At 43.1% G+C, this 23,772-nt stretch overlaps 2 protein-coding genes across 3 annotated transcripts in view; one reads left to right on the plus strand and one right to left on the minus strand.

Moving 5' to 3' along the window:
• Nucleotides 1–11,434, minus strand: part of rabl3 (RAB, member of RAS oncogene family-like 3) — a 32,774-nt gene extending 21,340 nt beyond the window's left edge. Inside the window, exons 1-2 of the mRNA XM_086006837.1 lie at nucleotides 11,132–11,434; nucleotides 9,348–9,439 (exon numbers count right to left, since the gene is read on the minus strand). Of these exons, the coding sequence (XP_085862963.1) occupies nucleotides 9,348–9,439; nucleotides 11,132–11,177 (138 nt within the window). The 5' untranslated portion in view covers nucleotides 11,178–11,434. The remainder of the gene's footprint in view (nucleotides 1–9,347; nucleotides 9,440–11,131) is intronic.
• gtf2e1 (general transcription factor IIE, polypeptide 1, alpha) overlaps nucleotides 11,313–23,772 on the plus strand; it is a 60,345-nt gene continuing 47,885 nt past the window's right edge. The window contains exons 1-3 of one of the 2 annotated variants that reach the window (XM_086006835.1): nucleotides 11,313–11,438; nucleotides 18,138–18,460; nucleotides 21,340–21,794. In XM_086006835.1, coding sequence (XP_085862961.1) covers nucleotides 21,347–21,794 — 448 coding nt within the window. In that variant the 5' untranslated portion in view covers nucleotides 11,313–11,438; nucleotides 18,138–18,460; nucleotides 21,340–21,346. The remainder of the gene's footprint in view (nucleotides 11,439–18,137; nucleotides 18,461–21,339; nucleotides 21,795–23,772) is intronic. The other variant, XM_086006836.1, reaches the window with a different exon arrangement.

The raw sequence follows: 23,772 nt of genomic DNA on the forward strand, positions 1-23,772 counted from the left end.
GCGGCAGAACTAACCATGACCAGAAGGACTGCTGGTCCAAGGACAAAATATGCAGGCAATGCGGAAAGATGGGACACATTGCACGAGTTTGCAGGTCTGGGAAGAAGACCAACGACAACAAAAAGGCTACTAAGGAACCGTACAGGAAAGTACAAAAGATGACGGACAGTAGCTCCAAAGACCAGATGAGCGATAGTGAATCCGGGAACAAGAGACTAAGCTGTCTCAAACTTCACAACGTAATCGCAAAAGAGGATCACCGAACCATTTGGGTCACCCTCACGATAGCAGGGTCCCAAGTCAAAATGGAATTGGATACAGGATCAGCTCTAACCGTCATGAATCGACGAGACTACGAGCGGCTATTCTCACACATACCTTTGAGAGAGGCATCCATTGTCTTGAGGACATATACGGGGCAAAAAGTATACCCCAGAGGAAAAATAAGGGTGCCTGTCGAATACAACGGCAAGAAAATACGGAAATTCGGAAATTGTATCTCTACATTCTGCAAGATGGTGGACCACCGTTATTGGGACGTGAATGGATCAGAAAGATAAGTTTAGACTGGCACTCCATTCAGGCACTGGCGGTGGCTGGTAAAAAGGATGACGGCGTCACTCCTGGCCGATTGTCAACAATCTTAGCTGACGCCAAAGAGGTATTTCAACAAGAACTGGGCACTCTTAAAGGCGTAACCGTCTCGATAAAAATAGAGAATGCAATTCCCAAGTTTTTCAAAGCAAGACCGGTACCATATGCAATTCGCCCAGCCGTCAAGGCAGAGCTGGAGAATCTGGAGAATGCAGGCGTGTTATCTAAGGTAGACTGGAGCGAGTGGGCGACACCCATCGTTCTTGTCATGAAGAAAACGTTGAACAATAAGTCTGAGGAGCCAAGGAAGGTTCGCATCTGTGGGGACTTCAAGGTGACAGTGAACCCAGTCCTTCACACAGTACAATATCCTCTTCTAAGGATAGAAGATATCTTCGCCTCGCTATCTGGAGGGAAGCGTTTTACAAAAATTGACCTAGCACAAGCATATTTGCAGATGGAGGTTGAAGAATCCTCTAGGAAGTAGCTCACGATAAACACTCACAAAAGGTCTTTACCAGTATAATCGACTGGTATTCGGAGTAGCATCAGCTCCGGCTATATGGTAAAGAGAAATGGAACAAGTCCTGCAAGGGATTCCGGGGACACAGTGTTACTTGGACGACATCCTAGTGACAGGTGAAGATGACAGTGAACACCTTGCCAACCTAGAGCAGGTGCTCACTAGACTACGTGAAAATGGGCTACGAGCCAATCGCCCCAAGTGCGAGTTTTTTAAGAAACAGATATCGTATTGTGGCCACGTGATTGATGAAGAGGGGTTGCATAAGTCCCCTGACAAAATTGAAGCAGTAGTTAAGGCTCCAGCGCCTGAAAATGTGTCGCAACTGAGGTCATTCCTCGGATTGGTGAATTACTACCATAAGTTTTTGCCGAATTTGTCCACAATTCTGCATCCACTGAACGCCCTACTACGAACGGGAGTAGCATGGAAATGGAGCGATGAATGTAAGCGGGCCTTTCAGAAGAGTAAGGACCTAATCACTTCAAGAGACGTATTGGCTCACTACAACCCATCACTACCGATAAGACTGGCGTGTGATGCGTCTCCCTACGGCATTGGGGCGGTGCTGTCACATAAATTCCTTGATGGTTCCGAGAGGCCGATAGCTTTTGCGTCACGCTCATTAACTTCAGCCGAGCGTAACTACGCCCAGACTGACAGAGAGGCCCTCAGCCTGGTGTGGGGGGTGAAGAAGTTCAATCACTACCTGCACGGTCAGAAATTTACTCTACTAACTGATCATCAACCTCTCGTCTCCATTTTCAACCCTCAGAAGGGCGTACCGATAATGACGGCACAACGGCTACAGAGGTGGTCCCTTTTCCTAGGGGCACACCAATATGACATCGAGTACAAAGGAACTAAACAGCATGGGAATGCTGATGGATTGTCACGCCTACCGTTGCCGACAGTGGAAGAACTGCTGGCAGTGGATCCAGTGGAGTTATTCCACTTGACTATTGTCGAATGTCTCCCTGTGACGAATGCAAACATAGAAAAGGAAACACGAAATGACCCAACACTCTCCTGGGTCTATGATTTAACGGTGAAGGGATGGCCAGCACATGGCGAACCACTGCTGCCAGCATTCTCGCCGAGAAGAGAACAGCTGTCAGTGTGCAGAGGAACCTTGATGTGTGGATCCAGAGTAGTAATTCCACCCAAATTGAAGGATAGAGTGCTCAATGAGCTTCATGAGGGTCATCTGGGAGGGGTAAAAATGAAGAACTTAGCCAGAGCGTTTGTGTGGTGGCCGGGAATCAATAGAGAAATCGAAGAGATGACCAAGAGCTGTACAGGATGCCAGAAGGTCCAAAACACCCCACCACAAGCCCCTCTACATCCATGGGAGTGGCCCTCATCTCCATGGCAAAGGGTGCACATTGATTTTGCTGGTCCCTTTATGGACTCGATGTTTTTAATTGCGGTGGATGCACATTCAAAGTGGCCAGAGGTAACAAAAATGTCCTCAACCACCACAGAAAAAACTATCACAGTCTTACGAACCATATTCGCCAGGAATGGGCTGCCTGAACAGATTTGCTCTGACAACGGACCACAGTTTGTGTCTGAAGAGTTCCGGAGGTTCTTAAAGAACAATGGTGTTAAGCATTACACATCCGCCCCATATCATCCAGCCACTAATGGATTGGCCGAGAGGTTTGTTCAAACATTCAAGAAGGCTATCAAGGCAATGTGTAATGAAGATATACCCCTACAACACAAGGTGGATAACTTCTTGTTTGCCTACCGGAATGCGACACATGCGGTTACCAACCAAACTCCAGCCATGATGTTCTTCAATCGAAGACTACGATGCCGCTTGGATTTGGTTAAGCCAAACATCAGAAGAGATGTGGAGAACAGGCAGTTTCAGAATATGAATGAAAGGCCGACCAGGAGTTTTAAGATAGGTCAACCAGTTTTGGCCCGGGACTACCGCAGAGAAATGGCAGCCCGGAACGATCTGTACACGGCAAGGACCTCTAATGTATACCGTGGACGTTGGAGAGAGCATTGTAAGACACCATGCTGACCAGATTCTAGAGTCACTGGAAAATGTCAACTCCACACCACGATCTGATACACCTGGCGATGAAACCGAAGTACCAATTGCATCTACCGCAGAATCGGTGATATTGGAAGCAGACGAACCAAACAACGACATAGATCCCGACTCAACCTTGCCAGAAGAACCTGATATCCCAAAGAGGCGTTATCCAGACAGAATCAGGAAGCCTCCTCAAAGACTGAACTTATAATTGCTTAACTTCAACCAATGTATCTAGCAACCGTAATTGTAATTGTAATTAGTTATTATTTAGTTGTTAAAGGAATGTTATGTACTGTTTATCTAAAAGGGGAGGAATTGTTGTGTATGTCCCTTTAAGGGAATAACTGGTCTCAGACTGCAGTACCGGCAGTGACCACCCCTGTATAAAAGGCCCTAGCAGGCTTCTGTTTTTTTAGTTTCCAGGTTGTCTCCATTCAGTAAAGACTTGTTAAGCCAACTCCTGCATTCCGTGTCTCCATTAACACACGGATATAATAATCCCCATTATACAAATCATCATCACGGTATCCCATACTATTTTTAATTCAAAAAGTGGTGAGACTGACATTTTTGAACCAAAGCTAAGTGACCTCTTCTGTGACTGTAACAGATGAGTCTTATTGTTCCACTTTTTGGAGGCTCCTCATATGATAGAAACAGATTTGAAACAGAAAGAGCTCATTTCAGTATATTGTAGGTTAGAAAAGAAGTTCTGTGAGCGAACGGTACTATTGGTTCATTTTAATGACCTTGTTTACTAGTCATAGAGATTACAGAGTAATATGTATTTACATGGATGAGCAGAAATTTCCAATATTGGGAAGACCAAAGCCATTGTCTTCGGTCTCTGCCACAAACTCACCTCCCTAGCCAACAACTCCATCCCTCTCCCTGCCAACCATCGGAGGCTGAACCAGATTGTTCGCAACCTTGTGTCATCTTTGATCCAAAGATGAGCTTCCAACCACATATCCGCGCCATCACCAAGACCACCTATTTCCACCTCCATAGCATCGTCTGACTCCACCCTTGCCTCAGCTTATCTGCTGCTGAAACCCTTATCCATGCCTTTGTTACCTCTAGACTTGATTATTCCAATGCACTCCTGGCCAGCCTTTCACGTTCTACCCTCCATAAACCCAAGGTCATCCAAAACCCTGCTGCCCGCGTCCTAACTCGCACCAAGTCCTGTTCACCCATCACCCCTGTGCCAATACATTGGCTCCTGGTTAAGCAACACCTTAATTTTAAAATTCACATCCTTGTTTTCAAATCCCTCCATAGCCTCGCCTCTCCCTACTCTGTATTCTCCTCCAGCCCTACAACCCTCCGAGATATCTACGCTCCTCCAATTCTGCCCTTTTAAGCATCCCGTTTTTAAAAACGCTCCACCATTGGTGGCTGTGACTTCAGCTGCCAAGGCCCCAAATTTACATAGGATATACAGCACAGAAACAGGCCATTCGACCCAACCAGTCCATGCTGGAGTTTATGCTCCATTTGAGCCGCCTCCTGTCTTTCCTCATCTAAATCTATCAGCATAACCCTCTATTCCCTTCTCTCCCATATGCTTGTCTAGCCTCCCCTTAAATGCATCTATACTATTCGCTTCAACTAGTCCCTGTGGTAGCGAGTTCCACATTCTCACCACTCTTTGGGTAAAGAAGTTTCTTCCGAATTCCCTACTGGATTTCTTGGTGACTGTCCTATATTGATGGCCTCTAGTTATGCTCCTCCCCACAAGTGGAAACATTCTCTCTCTATCCACTCTATCAAACTCTTTCATAATTTTAAAGACCTCTATTAGGTCACCCCTCAGCCTTCTCTTTTCAAGAGGAAAGAGACCCAGCCTGTTCATCCTTTCCGGATAGGTATTCTCGCATTTCTGGTATCATCCTTGTAAGTCTTCTCTGCACCCTCTCCAGTGACTATATCGTTTATAATAATATGGCAACTAGAATTGTACGCAGTACTCCAAGTGTTATCTAACCAAGGTTCGATAGAAGTTTAGCATAACGTCACTACTTTTCAATTCTATCCCTCCAGAAATAAACCCTAGTGCTTGGTTTGGTGGTTTGCCTTTTTTTATGGCCTTGTTAACCTGTGTTGCCAAGTTCTGAAATTCCCTCCCTAAACCAGCTGAAACCTGGTTTTGATCACGTCCCTCTAATCTAATTAGTGCCTCTAGTTCTGACTTAATTTCTAATGATTTACACAATTGCTATAAACATTGCAAACTTGACCAATTCTTACTTCTCTGTATGCCTTTTTCCTCTTACTCCTTCATTATCCCTCTCCTTAATCTCGCTCTAATGTCCTCTCTCCATACCCCTCATTGAACCTTCTATTTTATACTCCTTAAAAATCATACTCATTAACTCCAGCCCCATATGCCCTGTTGCAGGTCTCTCCATGCCACTGAGTTTATTAATTTAAACTCACAGCTCTATTTATTCAGTGCTAGTTCTGTTTAGGGGAAATTCATCCATCCAGTACAGCATGTTCTAAAACTGGTCCGAAGGCTCCACAAACTTGAACTCTCCTTCTTCAAACCACAGGTTCAGCTTCTTAATCATTCTCTACCTGTCTGGTTTAGCAGTTGACACAGGTAGTATTCAGGAGAATGTTAGCTTTCATGTTTTGCTTTTTAGCTTCCTTCCTAGTTCCTCATATCCTTTACATAATATCTTTTCCTCAATCCTACCAATGTTGTTAGATTACACATTGACTGGGCACTATTTCGAAGAGGAGCAGGGGAGTTATCCCTGGTGTCCTAGCCATTATTCATCCCTCAATCTACATTTAAAAGAGATTATCTGGTCATTATTACGTTGCTGTTTGTTGGAGCTTGCTGTGCGCAAATTGGCTGCCGCGTTTCCTTCATTACAACAGTGACTACACTTCCCAAAGCACTTTACAGCTAATGAAGTACTTTTTGATGTCCACTTTTCGTGAAAGGCACTATATAAATGTAGGTCTTTCTATTGGACTATAACCACTGGCTGCTCACCCACCCTGCCAATATCCTGTTTTCACATTACTTTAAAAGGAGACAACATACCATCTTGGACTTCAAGTCATACCCACAGATATACCTCTGTACACCTGGTCACTGAGCCTCCTGCTACCAATACCCACCTCCTCCTATGCTCCACAGGGCTGGTGTTATCCAGGGGAGAAGTGACATAGCAACAGTCTTGCTTCCTTCAGATACAGCCTCCACAGACTCACACTCAATGAACTCCTTTCATTCCAGGCTGGAGAAGAAGTTGATTTTGTTTTAGCTCTAGTCTCACTCTCTTCTGCCGGTCACGTTCTCCCAGTCATTCCCTTCCTCATCTTCCGGTTAAGGCTCAACCATGCTATATAATTTCTAGGCTTAAACCTTCTCCCAGCCAATTGGACTGTGTGATGCATCAAGGTGCTTCTCAAACATAGAAACATAGAAGATAGGAGCAGGAGTAGACCATTCGGCCCCTCGAGCCTGCTCCGCCATTCAATGTGATCATGGCTGATCATCCAAATTCAGTACCCGGTCCCTGATTTCTCTCCATACCCCTTGATTCCTTTAGCCTTAAGAAATATATCCAACTCCTTCTTGAATATATTTAATGAACTGGCCTCCACCGCCTTCTGTGGTAGAGAGTTCCACAGGTTCACCACTCTCTGGGTGAAGAAATTCCTCCTCATTTCTGTCCTAAATGGCCTACCCTTTATCCTTAGACTGTGTCCCCTGGTTCTGGACTCCCCAACCATCAAGAACATCCTTCCTGCATCTAGTCTGTCCAGTCCTGTCAGAATTTTATAAGTTTCAATGAGATCACCTCTCATTCTTCTAAACTCCAGCGAGTACAAGCCCAATCGACCCAATCTCTCCTCAAACGTCATTCCCGCCATACCAGGTATCAGCCTGGTGAATCTTCGCTGAACCCCTTCCATGGCAAGAACATCCTTCCTCAGATAAGGCGACCAAAACTGCACACAATACTCAAGGTGTGGTCTCACCAAGGCCCTGTACAACTGCAGCAAGACATCCTTGTTCCTGTACTCAAACCTTCTCGCTACGAAGGCCAACATACCATTTGCCTTCTTAACCGCCTGCTGCACCTGCATGCTTACCTTCAGCGACTGGTGCACAAGGACACCTAGGTCTCGTTGCACTTCCCCTTCTCCCAATCTATTGACATTTAGATAATAATCTGCCTTCCTGTTTTTGCCACCAAAGTGGATAACCTCACATTTATCCACGTTATATTGCATCTGCCATGTTTCTGCCCAATCACCCAACATGTCCAAATCATCCTGGAGTTTCTCGACATCCTCCTCACAGCACACACGCCCACCCAGCTTTGTGTCGTCTGCAAATTTGGAGATATTACATCTAGTTCCCTTGTCTAGATCATTAATATATATTGTGAATAGCTGGGGTCCAAGGACCGATCCCTGCAGTACCCCACTAGTCACTGCCTGCCACTCGGAAAAGGACCCGTTTATTCCAACTCTTTGCTTTCTGTCTGCCAACCAGTTCTCTATCCAAGTCAATACCTTGCCCCCAATCCCATGTGCCTTAACTTTACACGCTAATCTCTTATGCAGGACCTTATCGAAGGCCTTCTGAAAGTCCAGATACACCACATCCACTGGTTCTCCCATATCAATTTTACCAGTTACATCCTCAAAAAATTCCAGTAGATTAGTCAAGCACGATTTACCTTTTGTAAATCCATGTTGACTTGTCCGGTCCTGTCACTGCTTTCCAAGTGCTCTGCTATTACATCTTTTATAATGGACTCTAGCATTTTCCCCACTACCAATGTCAGGCTTACTGGTCTGTAATTCCCCGTTTTCTCTCTATCACCTTTTTTGAATAGTGGGGTAACATTAGCTACCCTCAAGTTCAACAATCTGCTGCTCGAGTGCAACAACTTGATAACAATTAGTACAAGTGTATTCATAGAGTCATAGAATTATACAGCACAGAAAGAGGCCCTTCGGCCCATCGTGTCTGCGCCGTCCATCAAGCCCTGTCCAATCTAATCCCATTTTCCAGCATTTGGTCCATAGCCTTGTATGCAATGGCATTTCAAGTGCTCATCCAAATGCTTCTTGAATGTTGTGAGGGTTCCTGCCTCTACCACCCTTTCAGGCAGTGAGTTCCAGACTCCAACCACCCTCTGGGTGAAAAAGTTCCTCCTCAAATCCCCTCTAAACCTCCTGCCCCTTACCTTGAATCTATGCCCCCTTGTTATTGACCCCCCTACTAAGGGGAAAAGTTCCTCTTTATCTACCCTATCTATGCCCCTCATCATTTTGTACACCTCAATCAGGTCCCCCCTCAGCCTTCTTTGCTCCAAGGAAAACAACCCCAGCCTGTTCAGTCTTTCTTCATAGCTGAGGCGCTCCAGCCCAGGTAACATCCTGGTAAATCTCCTCTGCACCCTCTCCAATGCAATCACATCCTTCCTATAGTGAGGCGACCAGAACTGCACACAGTACTCCAGCTGTGGCCTTACCAGCGTTTTGTACAGCTCCATCATAACCTCCCTGCTCTTATACTCTATGCCTCAGCTAATGAAGGCAAGTATCCCATATGCCTTTTTAACCACCTTATCTACTGCTCAGGTATGCATACATAGTGCACTTGACACATTTCATTGCTTTCAACATGGTACACATTTTTAAATAATCTGCTTCTTTATAAAATAGTCTTATATCTGAAATTTAGCATTTCACTCAAAATGCAATCAGTATTATATGGGTTACATCTCCAGCTTTTTCCAGTTCTGATGAAGGGTCCCAGACCTGAAATGTTAACTCTGTTTCTCTCTCCACGGATGCTGCCTGGCCTGCTGAGTATTTCCAGCATTTTCTGTTGTTATTTCAGATTTCCAGCATCCGCAGTATTTTGCAATTATATTGAGAAGTAGTAGTGTTGGAGAAAATATCCAGCATTCATCCACTCCTTAATTCCATGATAGCAAACTAGCCCAAGCCACAAACATCCCCATGACAGTCACCGAGTCATTGGAATCAGCCAGTAAGAATGCACAATTACATCCAGGATATGTGAATCAAGACTGTTTATCCTCTGCACCCAGTGAACCGATCAATAGCTTGAAAACAAATCCTCAACTTTCACATTTATGAACAAACTCTGTCCCCTCTCGTACTTACCCTCACATCAACCGAGCATCCAACTGTCCATGATGGATTTCCCAACACTTGGTTGTGGCACAACAAGTGGACAAGAGATGATTTCCCAACTCCTAGAAAATAAACACAGAGTCAAGACTGAAAACAGAAGTGGAATAAATGCTTAAACCGATGGATGTCAGTGTTTCCTTAACAGCACAATGTTTTATATACACACACCAATAAATAAAAATCACATTACATGCAAAAACCTCACTGCCACGTGCAGCATTCTACTGATATTCAAGGATTAACTAGCAACCAGCTGGAGAACAGACACTTTGTTTGCATCAAAAGTAACTATGAATACAGGTCTTTTTATAGGGGAAATTCAAATATCAATATCAGAACACCATTGTTGTGAAGAAAATAGTGGAAGAACTTGCATTTATACAGCACCTTTCACACCTCAGCACACCTAAAAGAGCTTCGCAGCCAATTTAAGCATGTTTGAAGTGTAGTCACTGTTGTAACAGAGGGGAAAATGGCAGTCAATTTGCACACAGCAAGGTCCCGCAAACAGCAACATAATAATGATCAGATAATGTTTTTGGTGATGTTGGTTGAGTGATAAATGTTGGCCAGGACATCAAGAGAACTCTTCTCTGAATAGTCCCATGGGATTTTTATGTTCACCTGTAGGGGCAGACAGGATACATCTGAAAAACTCTACCTCCACCAATGCTCAAGTCCCTGAAATGGGGCTGGAGCAGGACAGATCCACCAAGGGTGACGGCACAGTGGTATACAGTTGGGAAGGAGTGGCCCTGGGAGTCCTCAGCATTGAGTTCGGACCCCATGAAGTCTCATGGCTTCAGGTCAAGCAAGAGAGGGCCTGCACCTGTTTGCATCAGTCGTACAATTTCCAGGCATAATTGCCGGGCAGTTGGTGGGCAATTAGCCCAACTCAGCGCCAGCAATTAGGATTTCCCCGTCTGTGCAGATCATCTCTCATGTCGGAATTTAACAGATTGCAAGTTTTGGATTTAGCGCATGCGCAAATCCGGAACTTGCCGTCCATTTCAAAGGCGGTATGACGGCGTACTCTGTCACACCCACCACAAATTTTGGCCCAATAAGTTGCATTTATTATTGAACAGAATCAGCTGCATTTTTAAAACAAAGTGAGTGAGCATGGTTCCTGATGTGTGAAATTTGAAAGGTCTGTAAATGGGATATAGCAAGTTTCACTCACAATGTCAACACTCTAACACCATTTTAAGACATTTATAGAACTTTATATTTTCAACCCTTAATAATTCAGAACTCTCTCCAAGCATATACCATATGCACTATGTAAAGATGCGCAGGCCTACCAATAAAAAAAACTTGCATTTATATAGCACCTTTCACAACCACTGGCGGTCTCAAAGCGTTTTACAATCAATGAAGTGCTTTTGAAGTGGAGTCACTGTTGTAATGCGGGAAACGCGGCAGCCAATTTGCACACAGCAAGCTCCCACAAACAGCAATGTGATAATGACCAGACTATCTGTTTTTGTTATGGGATGAGGAATAAATAAATATTAGCCTGGACACCGGGGATAACTCCCCTACTCTTCTTCAAAATAGTACCATGGGACCTTTTACCTCAACCTGAGAGAGCAGACGGGCCCTCGGTTTAACGTCTCATCCAAAAGACGCTACCTCCGACAGTGCAGCACTCCCTCAACCTAGCTTTGTGCTCAAGGTCCAGCAACATGCTGGCACAGAGGAGAGTATGCTACCCACTGAGCCACGGCTGACACACACACACTGTCCTTTACCTGAATCCCCCAGCACCAACACCTTCACTCGGTCCAACGACGCCATGTCACGAACACGTTCGCTCTCTCGCAACCCAAGGTCGGGTTGCCTGGTGGAGGTTTTAAACAAATGCCCGATTGGGGGCTGAGGGACCTGAACGGATCAAACTTTCCTTGAAGAGCCACAGGCTCGAGCCTTCTCAACCACGACACGTCATCACGTCACGCTGAGGGTGACGCAGGCCGACGCGGCCCGCGGTGCTCGCCGGGTAAGGCGGCGTTGCTGCGTGCGGTGCCGCTCGAAAGCTTGTGCTGAGTGACTGGGGGGGTGAGTGTTTCAACGTTAAAATCAGTCAATTCGTTGCTCCAATTGACCAATTTTAATGCGAGCGGCTGTTTAAAACTGCCCCGCTTTACTTGCGAGACTGGACGGTTGCTAGTATTAATTAGCATTGTTCTTGGGTCCTAAGTATGGACCTGCTGTTTTTGGTCATTCAGGATTTGTTGAGTAATTTTGTATTTTATTTATATATTTTTAAAGACTTCACGTGAGGGGATCTGATTTTATTTGGTCTGGTCCTGTACTGTGAAACAGTATTTAAGTTTAGGTATTTACGTTGAGTACTTTCAAGTGAGGTGTAATTTGTGAGACTGCAGTACGAGATGGATGTGGTATAATTATATGAGGAGTAAACTATTTGAAGATTAAAATACTCGGGGTGGGGGTTTGGATGATCTCCTAAACAACCAGAGTAAATCCCGAGTGGATTACAGGGCATTTGAATGAACCTTGAGTGCTATTCCCCTGTGACCTGAAGTGAAATCTAATGCCCCTACTTATTTTAAAGTAGACCAATAAGGCTACAGGTATACTGTAACAACCAGTATTTGTGGGCCAATATTTGTGAACTCTGATGTGGGCCTCCGTGCACATGCAGAGATCTGTTCTGAATGTGACTCATGTTAGGAAAGAACTGGTGGGGGTGTTTGTTTTCTGTTATCAATGAAACAAAGTTTTTAAAAGTGTGGCTTTGTGCTGGTCTGGAGTCTTGGTTTTAGAGTGCTTGGGACTTAATTTGCTACCGTACCTGATTGATGCAAAGCAACTTTTTTGTCAATGTGATAGGGGTAGTTTAACTGCACAAAAGCAAAATACTGCAGATGCTGGAAATCTGAAATAAAAACAGAAAATGCTGGATATACTCAGCAGGTCAGGCAGCATCGGTGGACAGAGAAACAGTTAACGTTTCGGGTTGATGACCTTCCGTCAGAACTGGGAAAAAGTTAGAAATGTTACAGATTCTAAGAAGTGCAGGGTTAGGGAAAGGAAAGAACAAAAGGGAAGGTCTGTGATGGAATAGAAGGCAGGAGAGATTAAAAGACAAAAGGGATGATGCGGCAAAAGGAGATGGTAATGGGACAAGTCAAGAAACAAAAGATGAGTCTAGATGAGGTGTGAATGGGAATGGCAGAATCATCAACAGCTACCATGTGGAAAAAAAATAGGGGCAGATGTTCTGATCTGAAATTGTTAAACTCGAAGTTGAGGCCAGAAGGCTGTAAAGTGCCTAATCGAAAGATGAGGTGTTGTTCCTCACGCTTACGTTGAGCTTCGTTGGAACAGTGTAAGAGGCCGAGGTTGGAGTGGAGTGGAGAATTAAAGAGGCAGGCGACCGGAAGCTCAGGGTCCCGCTTACGGACTGAACGAAGATGTTCCGCAAAGCGGTCACCTAATCTGTGTTTGGTCTCCCCAATGTAGAAACATAGAAGATAGGAGCAGGAGTAGGCCATTCGGCCCCTCAAGCCTGCTCCGTCATTCAATGAGATCATGGCTGATCATCCAAACTCAGTACCCTGTCCCTGCCTTCTCCCCATATCCCTTGACCCCTTTAGCCTTAAGAAATATATCTAACTCCTTCTTGAATATATTTAATGAATTGGCCTCAACTGCCTTTTGTGGTAGAGAATTCCACAGGTTCACCACTCTCTGGGTGAAGAAATTCCTCCTCATCCTAAATGGCTTACCCCTTATCTTTAGATTGTGACCCCTGGTTCTGGATTCCCCCGCCATCGGGAACATCCTTCCTGCATGTAGTCTGTCTAGTCCTGTTAGAATTTTATAAGTTTCAATGAGATCCCCTCTCATTCTTCTAAACTCCAGCGAGTATAAGCCCAATCGACCCAATCTCTCCTCATACGTCATTCCTGCCATCCCAGGTATCAGTTTGGTGAATCTTTGCTGTGCATAGCTGGGGTCCTAGGACTGATCCCTGCGGTACCCCACTAGTCACTGCCTGCCACTCGGAAAAAGACCCGTTTATTCCAACTCTTTGCTTCCTGTCTGCCAACCAGTTCTCTATCCAAGTCAGTACCTTGCCCCCAATCCCATGTGCCTTAACTTTACACGCTAATCTCTTATGCGGGACCTTATTGAAAGCCTTCTGAAAATCCAAATACACCACATCTACTGGTTCTCCCTTATCTATTCTAGCAGTTACATTCTCAAAAAATTCCAGTAGATTAGTCAAGCAAGTAGAGGAGACTGCATCGTGAGCAGCGAATACAGTATACTAAATTGCAAGAAGTACAAGTAAATCGCTGTTTCACCTGGAAGGAGTGTTTGGGGCCCTGGACAGTGTGAAGGGAAGAGGTAAAAGGCCAGGTGTTGCATCTCCTGCGCTTGCACGGGAAGGTGCCGTGGGAAGGGGAGGGGTGATTGAGGAGTGGACCAGGGTTTTGCGGAATGCTGAAAGGGGAGGTGAGGGGAAGATGTGTCTGGTGATGGAAATGGCGGAGGATGATCTGTTGAATGTGGAGGCTGGTGGGGTGAAAGGTGAGGACAAGGGGAACCCTATTGTGGTTCCGGGAGGGAGGGGCGGGGAAGGGGTAAGAGCAGAAGTGCGGGAAATAGAACGGACACAGTCGAGGGCCATTTCAACCACGGTAGATGGGAATCCTCGCTTGAGGGAAAAGGAAGACTATCGGAAGCACTAGTATGATAGGTGGCATCGTCAGAGCAGATGAGACAGAGAAACTGGGAGAATGGAATCAGAGTCCTTACAGGAAGCAAGGTGGGAGGAAGTGTAGTCCAGGTAGCTGTGGGAGTCGGTGGGCCTATAGTGGATGTTTGTCGATAGCCTATACCCAGAGATGGAGACAGAGAAGTCGAGAAAGGGAAGGGAAAACTCGGAAATGAACCATGTGAAGGTGAGGGAGGGGTGGAAGTTGGAAGCAAAGTGAATGAAATTTTCTAGTTCAGGGCGAGATACAGTCATCAATATACAGCAAACTTTCGTTTATCCGGAGGTTAAATGTCCGGAAAGCTCTATCCACCGGCAAAATTCAGGAGTCGGTTCAGATAAGTTTTTTTTTCAGTCGTGGCTCTGCAAGGTCTAGCTGAAGCTGTTGCTTAGCTACAGAGACGCTTGCAAGCTACGCCGACTATTTTAAGGCTGTTGCTACAGGGTTTGTTGCTAGATACGTAGCTCAGAAGCTCTGTATGTTTTAACATTAACGCTGGTTTGTCCGGCAGTTTTGATGGGACGGCAACAGCTCGGTCCCATCAGTGCCAGATACCAGAAAGTTTCCTGTACTGGAAATAGAGGTGAGGGAGGGGACCTGAGTAGCACTGAAACAAAGACTGTTCCACATATCCCACGAAAAGGCAGGCATAGCAACACCTTTAAAGTACTCATAATCCCTCATCCCTGGAACCATTCTAGTACATCATTGAGCTAGTTCCCAATACAGGAGACTTTGGTTTATTCGGAGGTTGTATGTCCGGAAACCTCGATCTACCGGCAGAAATCAGGAGCCGTTTTGTTAGGTTTTTTTTCTTCTCGTGGCTTTTTTTTTCAACAGTCGGGCTCTGGAAAGTCTCTCTGAAGCTGTTGCTAAGCTACAGAGACGCTTCCAAGGTACGGGCCGACTGTTTAGAAGCTGTTGCTAAGCAACAGTGTTTGTTGTCAGATACGGAGATGAAAACCTCCGTATGCTTCAGCATTAACGCTGGTATGTCCGGCAGTTTTGATGGGATGGCAACAGCTCGGTCCCGGATATAATAAAGTTTCCTGTACAATGAGCTAGTTCCCAATACAATAAAGCAAATAAGAGTAGTATAACTGTACCCTTATTTGCTTTATTGTATTGGGAAGTAGCTCAATGATGTACTTGAATGGTTCCAGGGATGAGGGATTACGAGTACGTGGATAGACTGGAGAAGGTAGGGTTGTTCAACAGAAAAGGCTAAGTGGAGATTTGATCGAGATGTTTAAAATCATGAAGGGTTTAGATAGAGTAAATAATGAGAAACTGTTTCCAATGGCTGAAAGGTCGATAACCAAAGGGCACAGATTTAAGACGATTGGCAAAAGAACCAGAGACGACATGAGGAAAAACATTTTTATGCAACGAGTGGTTAGGATTTGGAATGCACTGCCTGATGGGGTGGTGGAAAAGGATTCAATGGTAGCTTTCAAAAGGGATTTGGATAAATACTTTCAGGAGAAAAAATCGCAGGGATATGGGGAAAGAGTGGAGGAGTGGGACTAACTGGATTGCTCTTCGAAAGAGCCAGCATAGACTCGATAGGCCGAATGACTTCCTTCTGTGCTGTACTATTCTATGAACTGAAACTGCGATCTGACTTGTGTAATGCTTTAGAAATTGTAAACTTCTCCTTTTCTTCCTCCTTGTAAGTAAAGACAGAAGCTGCAGTCCTTGTCTATGAACCAGAAATGAGACGCAGGAGTCAAACATTTACACCCGGTGTTGTTTTGCTGTAGAAGATCGCACATTACAGTCGTTGAGCTCAACATTCTAGATCTCTTCCTTCTGTTTCATCTTCCAATTTTGTGTTTAAAATCTCGCCCCTTGTATATTTTTCTAACTATATTACTTCACTTGCATTCCATGACCTTTATACATTCCACCAGCTTGTACCAGTCTTTTATCAAGAAGTTCTAGGCTATTTAAACATCTATCAACCGAGTTCCCAAAGGCTAATAGGAACTGCTTATGTATAGGTTAAGCAAAGCATCGAATGTACATTGTCACTGGGTCAAAATCCTGTAACTCCCTACCTAACAGCATTGTGGGAGCATCATTACCACATGGACTGCAGCAGTTCAAGAAGGCGGCCCACCATCACCTTCTCATGGGCAACTAGGGACGAGCAATAAATGCTGGCCAACGTTCATATCCAGAGAATAAATTAGAAAAGAAAAATGGCGATTCTACAGATAAGTTAGCCTCTAAGCATGTGTGAATTTGTGAGAGAATTTCAGAATGAAATGTAATTGTTTTACCTCGATCAGGTTGTTTGTGTCCTCTGTGAAGACTGCCACTGTCAGCAATGTTCTGCAGGCTTTTAGACTTGGGCTTGATATAAAGTGGATTTCTCACCTGCTCTCGATCCCTTAACACTCATCAACTTTTTTTTTGCCTCTTTTGTCCAAATTACATGGTGCACTTCAGATTGTAGAAGCCTTCCATTTTTTTGGTGTCTGTCTTGGTACCTGTAGCCAGACCAAAAAAAATCCCAAAACAATAACATTTCCACAAACTCTAATTGTACATTAATACTGGTTTGAATGTAGTTTAAGGATGTAATGAATTGCAGGGCTCAGTTTGAATCACAGAACGTTACAGCATGAAAGTAAACTATTTGGCCCATCAAGCTTAGACTTTTTCCCCCCAAACCAGCCTACCTGTCTAAACGCATTCTTCTACTTGCTCCCTGTAGCCTTTAATTTTTCAAAGCAATTATCTAATTCTCTTTTTTAATGGAATGTTTTAAAATTCTAACCTTGCCTTTAATTCTTTTTATGATTTATGTTAAATTTATGCTCTCTGGTCAATGACTTGCTGACCAGTTCCAATGATCAATCAGTATTTACCATATCATAACCATTCATAATCTTGAAGACCTCTCGCTGTTTGCTCCTTAGTCTTCTCCACTGAAGTATCGACTATAACCCCATATCCCATCTATCATCCTAGTGAATCTATGCGGCACTTTTTCAACTGCTTTTTATACTTTTCCTATAATGGGGTTGCCCAAAATTGCACAAGTTGCAATTTGCTCCTGAGAGTTCAAAGTTTTTTGCAATTTTAAATTTTAAAAAATGGAATTATCCAATCATTTCAAAGTGACTTTGAATGAAGAGAAGACCATATGCCAATTGCCTAACTAAGTTTAAAAACAATTGAAAGGGCCATGTGAAAGGAGCATGAGCGCTGAGCATTTAAAAAGAGCTGGAGAGCCCCTTTATTAAAGGTGGGAAAGGGCATCTGTGAAAGTAGGAAAGATTGGGAAGGGTAAAAGAGTGCCTCCATGAAGGAAGAGGATATTTTTAACACATGGTTACAGGAAAGGGAAGGCAATCAGAAAATGTTCTTGCTTCACAGAAGTGGTTCATGACTTTTTTTTAAAGTTACTTGATCCATGTGAATTAATGTGACGTCATGCAAACTTCTCAAAATCAATCAAATATAATGATGCATTTTTAGTACAAATAGCCCAGAAGTTTGCAAGAATAGTTGGACCACTACAGCACTTCAAAATTCCACAAATTGCATCGGACTGCTGCAATGACAGTATTGATCTCTTGTCAAAGATGAAAACTGAACATAAACAGTGGTCTACATTACAACAAAAAAACTCTCAAAAGCCCCACAAGAATAAAGGTAACTGGTTCTAGTGCAAGAACTGGCAAATGTTTTATTCTACTTGACAAGAAGAGATGGTACCTTTTCAGAATCTGATTAGTTTGGTAAGTGTCACTCAATGTTTCTTTTTAATTGTCCTGTACAGTAGTTTGAAAGAACTGCTCTTAATATCTTCCTTAATATACTACATAATATCGGGTTCTAAAGTCATAAAAGTTAAGGTGGTCATGTGTCCACGGTCATCGACAACTCTTCAACAACGTATTTTGTGCCTCTGCGTCTGCAGCATTATTTCAACATTTCTAATGCTTTGTTTTTTAAAGTATTTAAAGAAACAATATTTTCCTCATCTCTACAGGTGAGTTATCATCGTGCTGGATCCATCCCTGATGTGCATTCAACCCTATGCCTAAAGATTTAAACCAGTCTCTGAAGAGGCACAACCCAGAAACTTGGGGTGTGTTTGAAGGGAAATTTCCTCTTTTTGTTATGTGAAGCATTCATTATATGCACAATTATCTGTTTGCTACAAATAGGAAACAGGAAATCTTCTTCACCCCCAAGTTCTAGCTGCTGATGTTGACTAATGAGAAGACCCTTCATCTGTTGCTGAAACCTTCAATGAACCTTCTCTGGGATGCACTGCACAAGCCGATAGCATCTGCAGTAACCAACCACATGGTACACATACCAGCCCTTCATTATATTGCTGTTCACCTTCATGTGGACTGTGCTACCTGTAATGTATAGAAAGTGGCTTGACTTGTACCATTTGCAATTTTTATGTATGTCCATTTGGATAAATGCACTAATATAATGTACACCATAGACATGGAAAAGAAACTCTTTTGCTGCATGATGCACCCTAATCCACCTGTGTGATGTACAAACTCATATTAATTCTGTCACATGTTACAAACGGGATTCATAGTTTAGCTTAAATTTGCTGGCAAGAAACCCTAGTCGGAGTGTGGCTAAAGTACTGGTAGGGTATGTCATTTTTAAAATTTGGAATCTGCAGTGTGACTTGTTTAGATCTGTGTAAAATATTTACAGCCCTGTTATTCCTACACGAAATATGAAACTGCCCTAGCCTTAATTCCTGGACTGGCATTTACTACATGGTTTTCCTGAAAATAATGCTTTTTGATCAGCTATGCTCATTGTATAGCATAGTTAAGAAAGGATTATTGAGAAGTAAGGTATTTTTATCTTTTTTATAATTATTTTTGTGCTCAAAGTAGCTGAATGTCCAGGCAGTCATTCAATGCTTTTGGCCTGCTGGGCACTAAATGAAATTTCTGATGATTTTGTCATCCTAATTTAGTTTTTTTTTTAAGTTTCTTTAATTTTAAGGTTATTTTGGGTAGACTAACCCTCCTTGGAGATATCAGTGGTGTTGTCCTGAAGCCACTGGCTTCATGTTTAAACCAGTCTACACAAAAAAGGAATGTGGAGGGATTTCTTTTGGGGAATAGAACTCTCCATTTCAGGGTCTGAGCTTCAGCATCAGGTCAGGTATAGCACAGACAGCTGCAGGTGTATCTGAACATAGAGACTGTTAGCAAAACATAATCTGATGTTTAAAAATGCCATCCCAACTGACAACTGGATGTTGCCTTCTTTTATATCCATATAACACAGTTAACTAGATTTGCTTCAGCTAACAGAACCACATGATTCACATCACTATTGAGGTTTCTATTGCCTGCCCTGAATGTAACTCCACAGCTGACACTTCTTTATGCAGCATATAGGGCTTCATTAAACAGTGGGTCATAGAGTTTATTAGTCTGGTCCAGGCAAACTCTAGTCGATATACATGCTACTCTAAATTTGAAAATGCTTAATTTGAATTACCTGATGGTTCATTTTTTTTGAGAATGGAGCACGTTACCGTGTTAATTACATTGTTTTTGAATTATTGGATAATTAGTGCAAAAACAATTTTTGAATTATCAGGAGGAGATTGTGATTTGGTACAACATCACAAAACAACTGACTTTCTTGGGTTACAAAAATACAGACCACTTATAGTTGGTGTTAACGCGATGAACCTGCTATAAGTGTTGGACGGTATATCATCTCTTAGAGAGAACAGCAGCAGCAAATGTCCAAGGCTGGGATTGAAACGACCATCATTATGGACTTAGCCAACTTTGCGGTCATGTTTCAGGTTAATAAGGGGATTGTTGGCCACTCACGGAGGATTGAGAGCACGCTCTCGCTCGTGCAGCCAAAGCACCACACCACGCCCATTATAGTCTCTGCAGCCACATTTAAGCTGTGCCCATAATACTGCAATGAGGAGAATATGTTTCACGGGTGTGTTTCACTACAGGAGGTTCTTCCCTTCACAGAAGGTAAGATTCTCTCCAAAGTGAGCACACGCTGCCTGTGTTTGACTACGTCCCTTCAGAACCGATCATTCTGTTCATCTCGAACACCGGGGGAAACATCCCCTCGTACATCTACTAGCTGATGTGAACTCTACAATCCTGACAACCACCAAATCTAACTTAATAAAACCTGCTGAAACCCAAAAAAACCCCCAAAACAGACATAGACACAGATTGATCCATGGAGCGCTTTAAATTCAAATATGACAGTGAGGTGCGAAGAGCTTATTGACTTCCCCAATATAGTTGCCACACAATGTGTTATAGGAGGTGCTTTTGTAATTGACTTCAGTGGAAATAGCAAATAGTTAGCGTCTTTGCCTGATAGTCGACTGCCCGTGATAAGTGTGGACGGTGCAAGTGGTGGGGACTGCACTTATTTAAATTCATTACCAGAAGCATTATAAAAAGAAAGCACCAAAGTTACTTAACAAATATTCACTACTCGGTGAACCATGGATCTCCTGATGTATCTGGTCAGTCTAGCTAGCACAGATGTGATGCATTTCATGTTTGCCAAGGCGTTTTATTTTAAGGGAACTAACATTATACTGTATGTTTAAAACCAGAGTGTAGGTTCACATTTAAAATGTGCATATTATATCTGTGAAGTTCTCCACGATGTAAAATCCATCGCAATTGTACTGTGTGCTTTTTCTTCCCCTATTGTAATCAATGTAATTATAAAAGTAGGTTATAAAAACTGCTATGTGAGAATCTGAAGCAAGATCAGCCAACTATCTGCTCCATGGGTTGGAACAGGAAGTAGTCCTTATCTGTTATCCTTTGATTTCGTCATTGGACGCGACTGCTGCCAACGAAATAAAGTAGTTGCCCATGCGCAGTTCCGGTTGTGATGAACATTACTTTTTCTTATTTGGGACCTGACATTTATACACAGAATGCTTCTGCGCAGCTTCTGGTTCGTTGGCAGCAGTTACTCTGTTTTTAAAATTTGAATTATCATTGTGGATAACTATTTCTGACAGCAGGCATGCAAACCAAGAGATTCTATTGCTTCAACAATGCAGTAAGTTTGGTCAGACTTGAATGTTATGCATATACAAGGCTACAACAGAATACAGGATCTATATTTGCATATGTAATTCCCCATGTGTGAGTTCCTAATCTTGAATGAGTTTTCTTTTCGTAAACCCAAAGGTCAAAGATGACTGATCCAGATGTTGTGACTGAGGTGCCTGCGGCTTTGAAACGTCTTGCCAAATATGTTGTGAGAGGATTTTATGGGCTGGAGCATGCATTGGCCTTGGATATTCTCATTAGAAACCCTTGTGTCAAAGAGGAGGACATGTTGGAGCTGCTGAAATTTGACCGCAAACAACTGCGAGCAGTCTTGAACACACTGAAAAATGATAAATTTATTAAAAGTAGAATGCGAGTTGAAACTGCTCCAGATGGTAAAACTACAAGACACAATTATTACTTCATAAACTACCGTCTTCTGGTGAATGTGGTGAAGTACAAACTTGACCACATGAGGCGAAGGATTGAGACAGATGAACGAGATTCCACCAACAGAGCCTCTTTTAAATGTCCCACCTGTTTCAACACATTCACTGACCTGGAAGCAAACCAACTGTTTGACCCAATGACAGGTACAGAAAGAGTTTTGTACTTAATTGTTCAGCGTTCCATCATTATTTTTTAACCGAGTAGTTTAAATGATCCCGACTTATCTGATAGTTACACTAGTGAATATCTGACCCACATGGACTAGGAAGGTTCCAATCATAAGTCCCAGTCTATACTGAGGTAACTGAACTCAGTCAGGGTAGTGGTAGGGTTACTACAATTGGCATGAGTGTCTTGGGTTGGGGAGGGGAGAATCTGCTGGGATTCCAGGATCCCTTGGTGGAAATGTATACCTATGGACAGGTTTAGTTTGGGCTCTGAAATTCTTTAAACCAAAGAGCACATCATCACAAGTTCATGCATGAAGAATGGCCACTTGTGGAAGGGGCCCATGGAATTGTGCCCCAACAAGTAGCCCAAACCTTTGGGAGAGGAGGAAGGGGGGAAAATGGAGGAAGGAAAGAGCTCTATTGTTGTAAAATGTATTGGGTATTGATTTTGTTGATGACTTAAATTTTGAAAAAGTAGTTATTCGACTAGCAACTATATTTGGATTTCAAATGAATATTTCTGTTCTTTCGGTGAGTTGCCAATCTTGATTCTGTTTTCTTTTAATACGCCCATTTAGGAACATTAGGAACAGGAGTAGGCTATTGAGCCCCTCGAGCCTACTCCATCATTCAATTAGATCATGGCTGGTCTGCACCTCGCCTCCATTTATCTGCATTTTCTCCATATCCCTTAATACCCATACCTAACAAAAATCTATCAATCTCAGTCTTGAAAGCTCCAATTGATCCAGCATCCGCAGCCTTTTGGGGGAGAGAGTTGCAGATTTCCACTACCCTTTGTGTTTAAAAAAAAAAAAAAAATGTGCTTCCAGGTTTCACTCCGCAAAGGCCTAACTCCTAATTTGAAAATTATGCCCTCTTGTTCTGGACTCCCCCACCAGAAGAAATACTCTGTATTTATCCTATTGAATCTCTTAAATCATTTTAAGGGACTTTTTTTTAGGTGAAGTCGTCAGAGAATTTTCAGAATAAATGTTGATAGTGTTGGTGAAGTCTTGACAAAGTGTCCCAGAAAGTCCTCTTCAAACCTCCAGCAGCAAGTGAACAATAAAAGGTGATATACCTTTAAGTAGCGCTCAAAATCCTCTGCAACGACTTGTTTACTCCCCATCAGCTGGTCGCTGTTAGTAGAGGGTGTTAGTTCAAGTGCTAGCCACCAAAATGCCGTGCAGCCTCCTTAACAAGCATAAGAAATTTAAGTGGCAATTGGAGATCGGACCCCCCCTTCCCGGGGTCAGGGATCGGACCCCCCCCCCCCCCCCCCCCCATTCTGAGTCTGGACCATTGCAAAACACACACCTTTTTAACAAAATTAACAATGTTATTCAGTAACCAATATTGAATGTTTTACCATCTTGTAACCATGGATTAATATCTAGTGCTCAGCACCATGTAACCGATAGTAATTTGAAGTCACATTGGGGAAAACAGATTATAAAGAAAGAACAAACTTACATTTAAATAGCACTTTTAACATCCCCAGGATGTTCCAAAGCACTTCACAGCCACTAGATTAATTTGAAGTGTAGCCATTGTTTAGTAGGCAAATAAGGCAGCCAATTTGTGCGTAGCAAGGTCACACAAACACCAGTGAGATAATTAACCAGTTAATCTGCTTTTGGTGGTGGTAGTTGAGGGATAAATATTGCTAGGATGTAACGAAAACTCCCTTGCTCTTCAGTTAGTGCATGGGATCTTTTACGTCCACCTGAACAAGCAAATGTAGTTGATTAACTACATTATCACTACCATTGCCCTTCATGTTTCTCTAAACCTGTGTAGCACCATCCTGTTGGAGGAGATGATGGAACTTTAGTTTGTTCATCTCATTTAAAATGGAAAATAGTATATCCTGGCCTTGTCTCATGTACTACAGTTATACAGAGCCTTGGTGAGACCACACCTGGAGTACTGTGTGCAGTTTTGGTCT

The sequence above is a fragment of the Somniosus microcephalus genome, chromosome 14, assembly GCF_052327205.1.
Source record: "Somniosus microcephalus isolate GS21.2 chromosome 14, FLI_Smic_1.0, whole genome shotgun sequence".
Taxonomy (NCBI): Eukaryota; Metazoa; Chordata; class Chondrichthyes; order Squaliformes; family Somniosidae; genus Somniosus; species Somniosus microcephalus.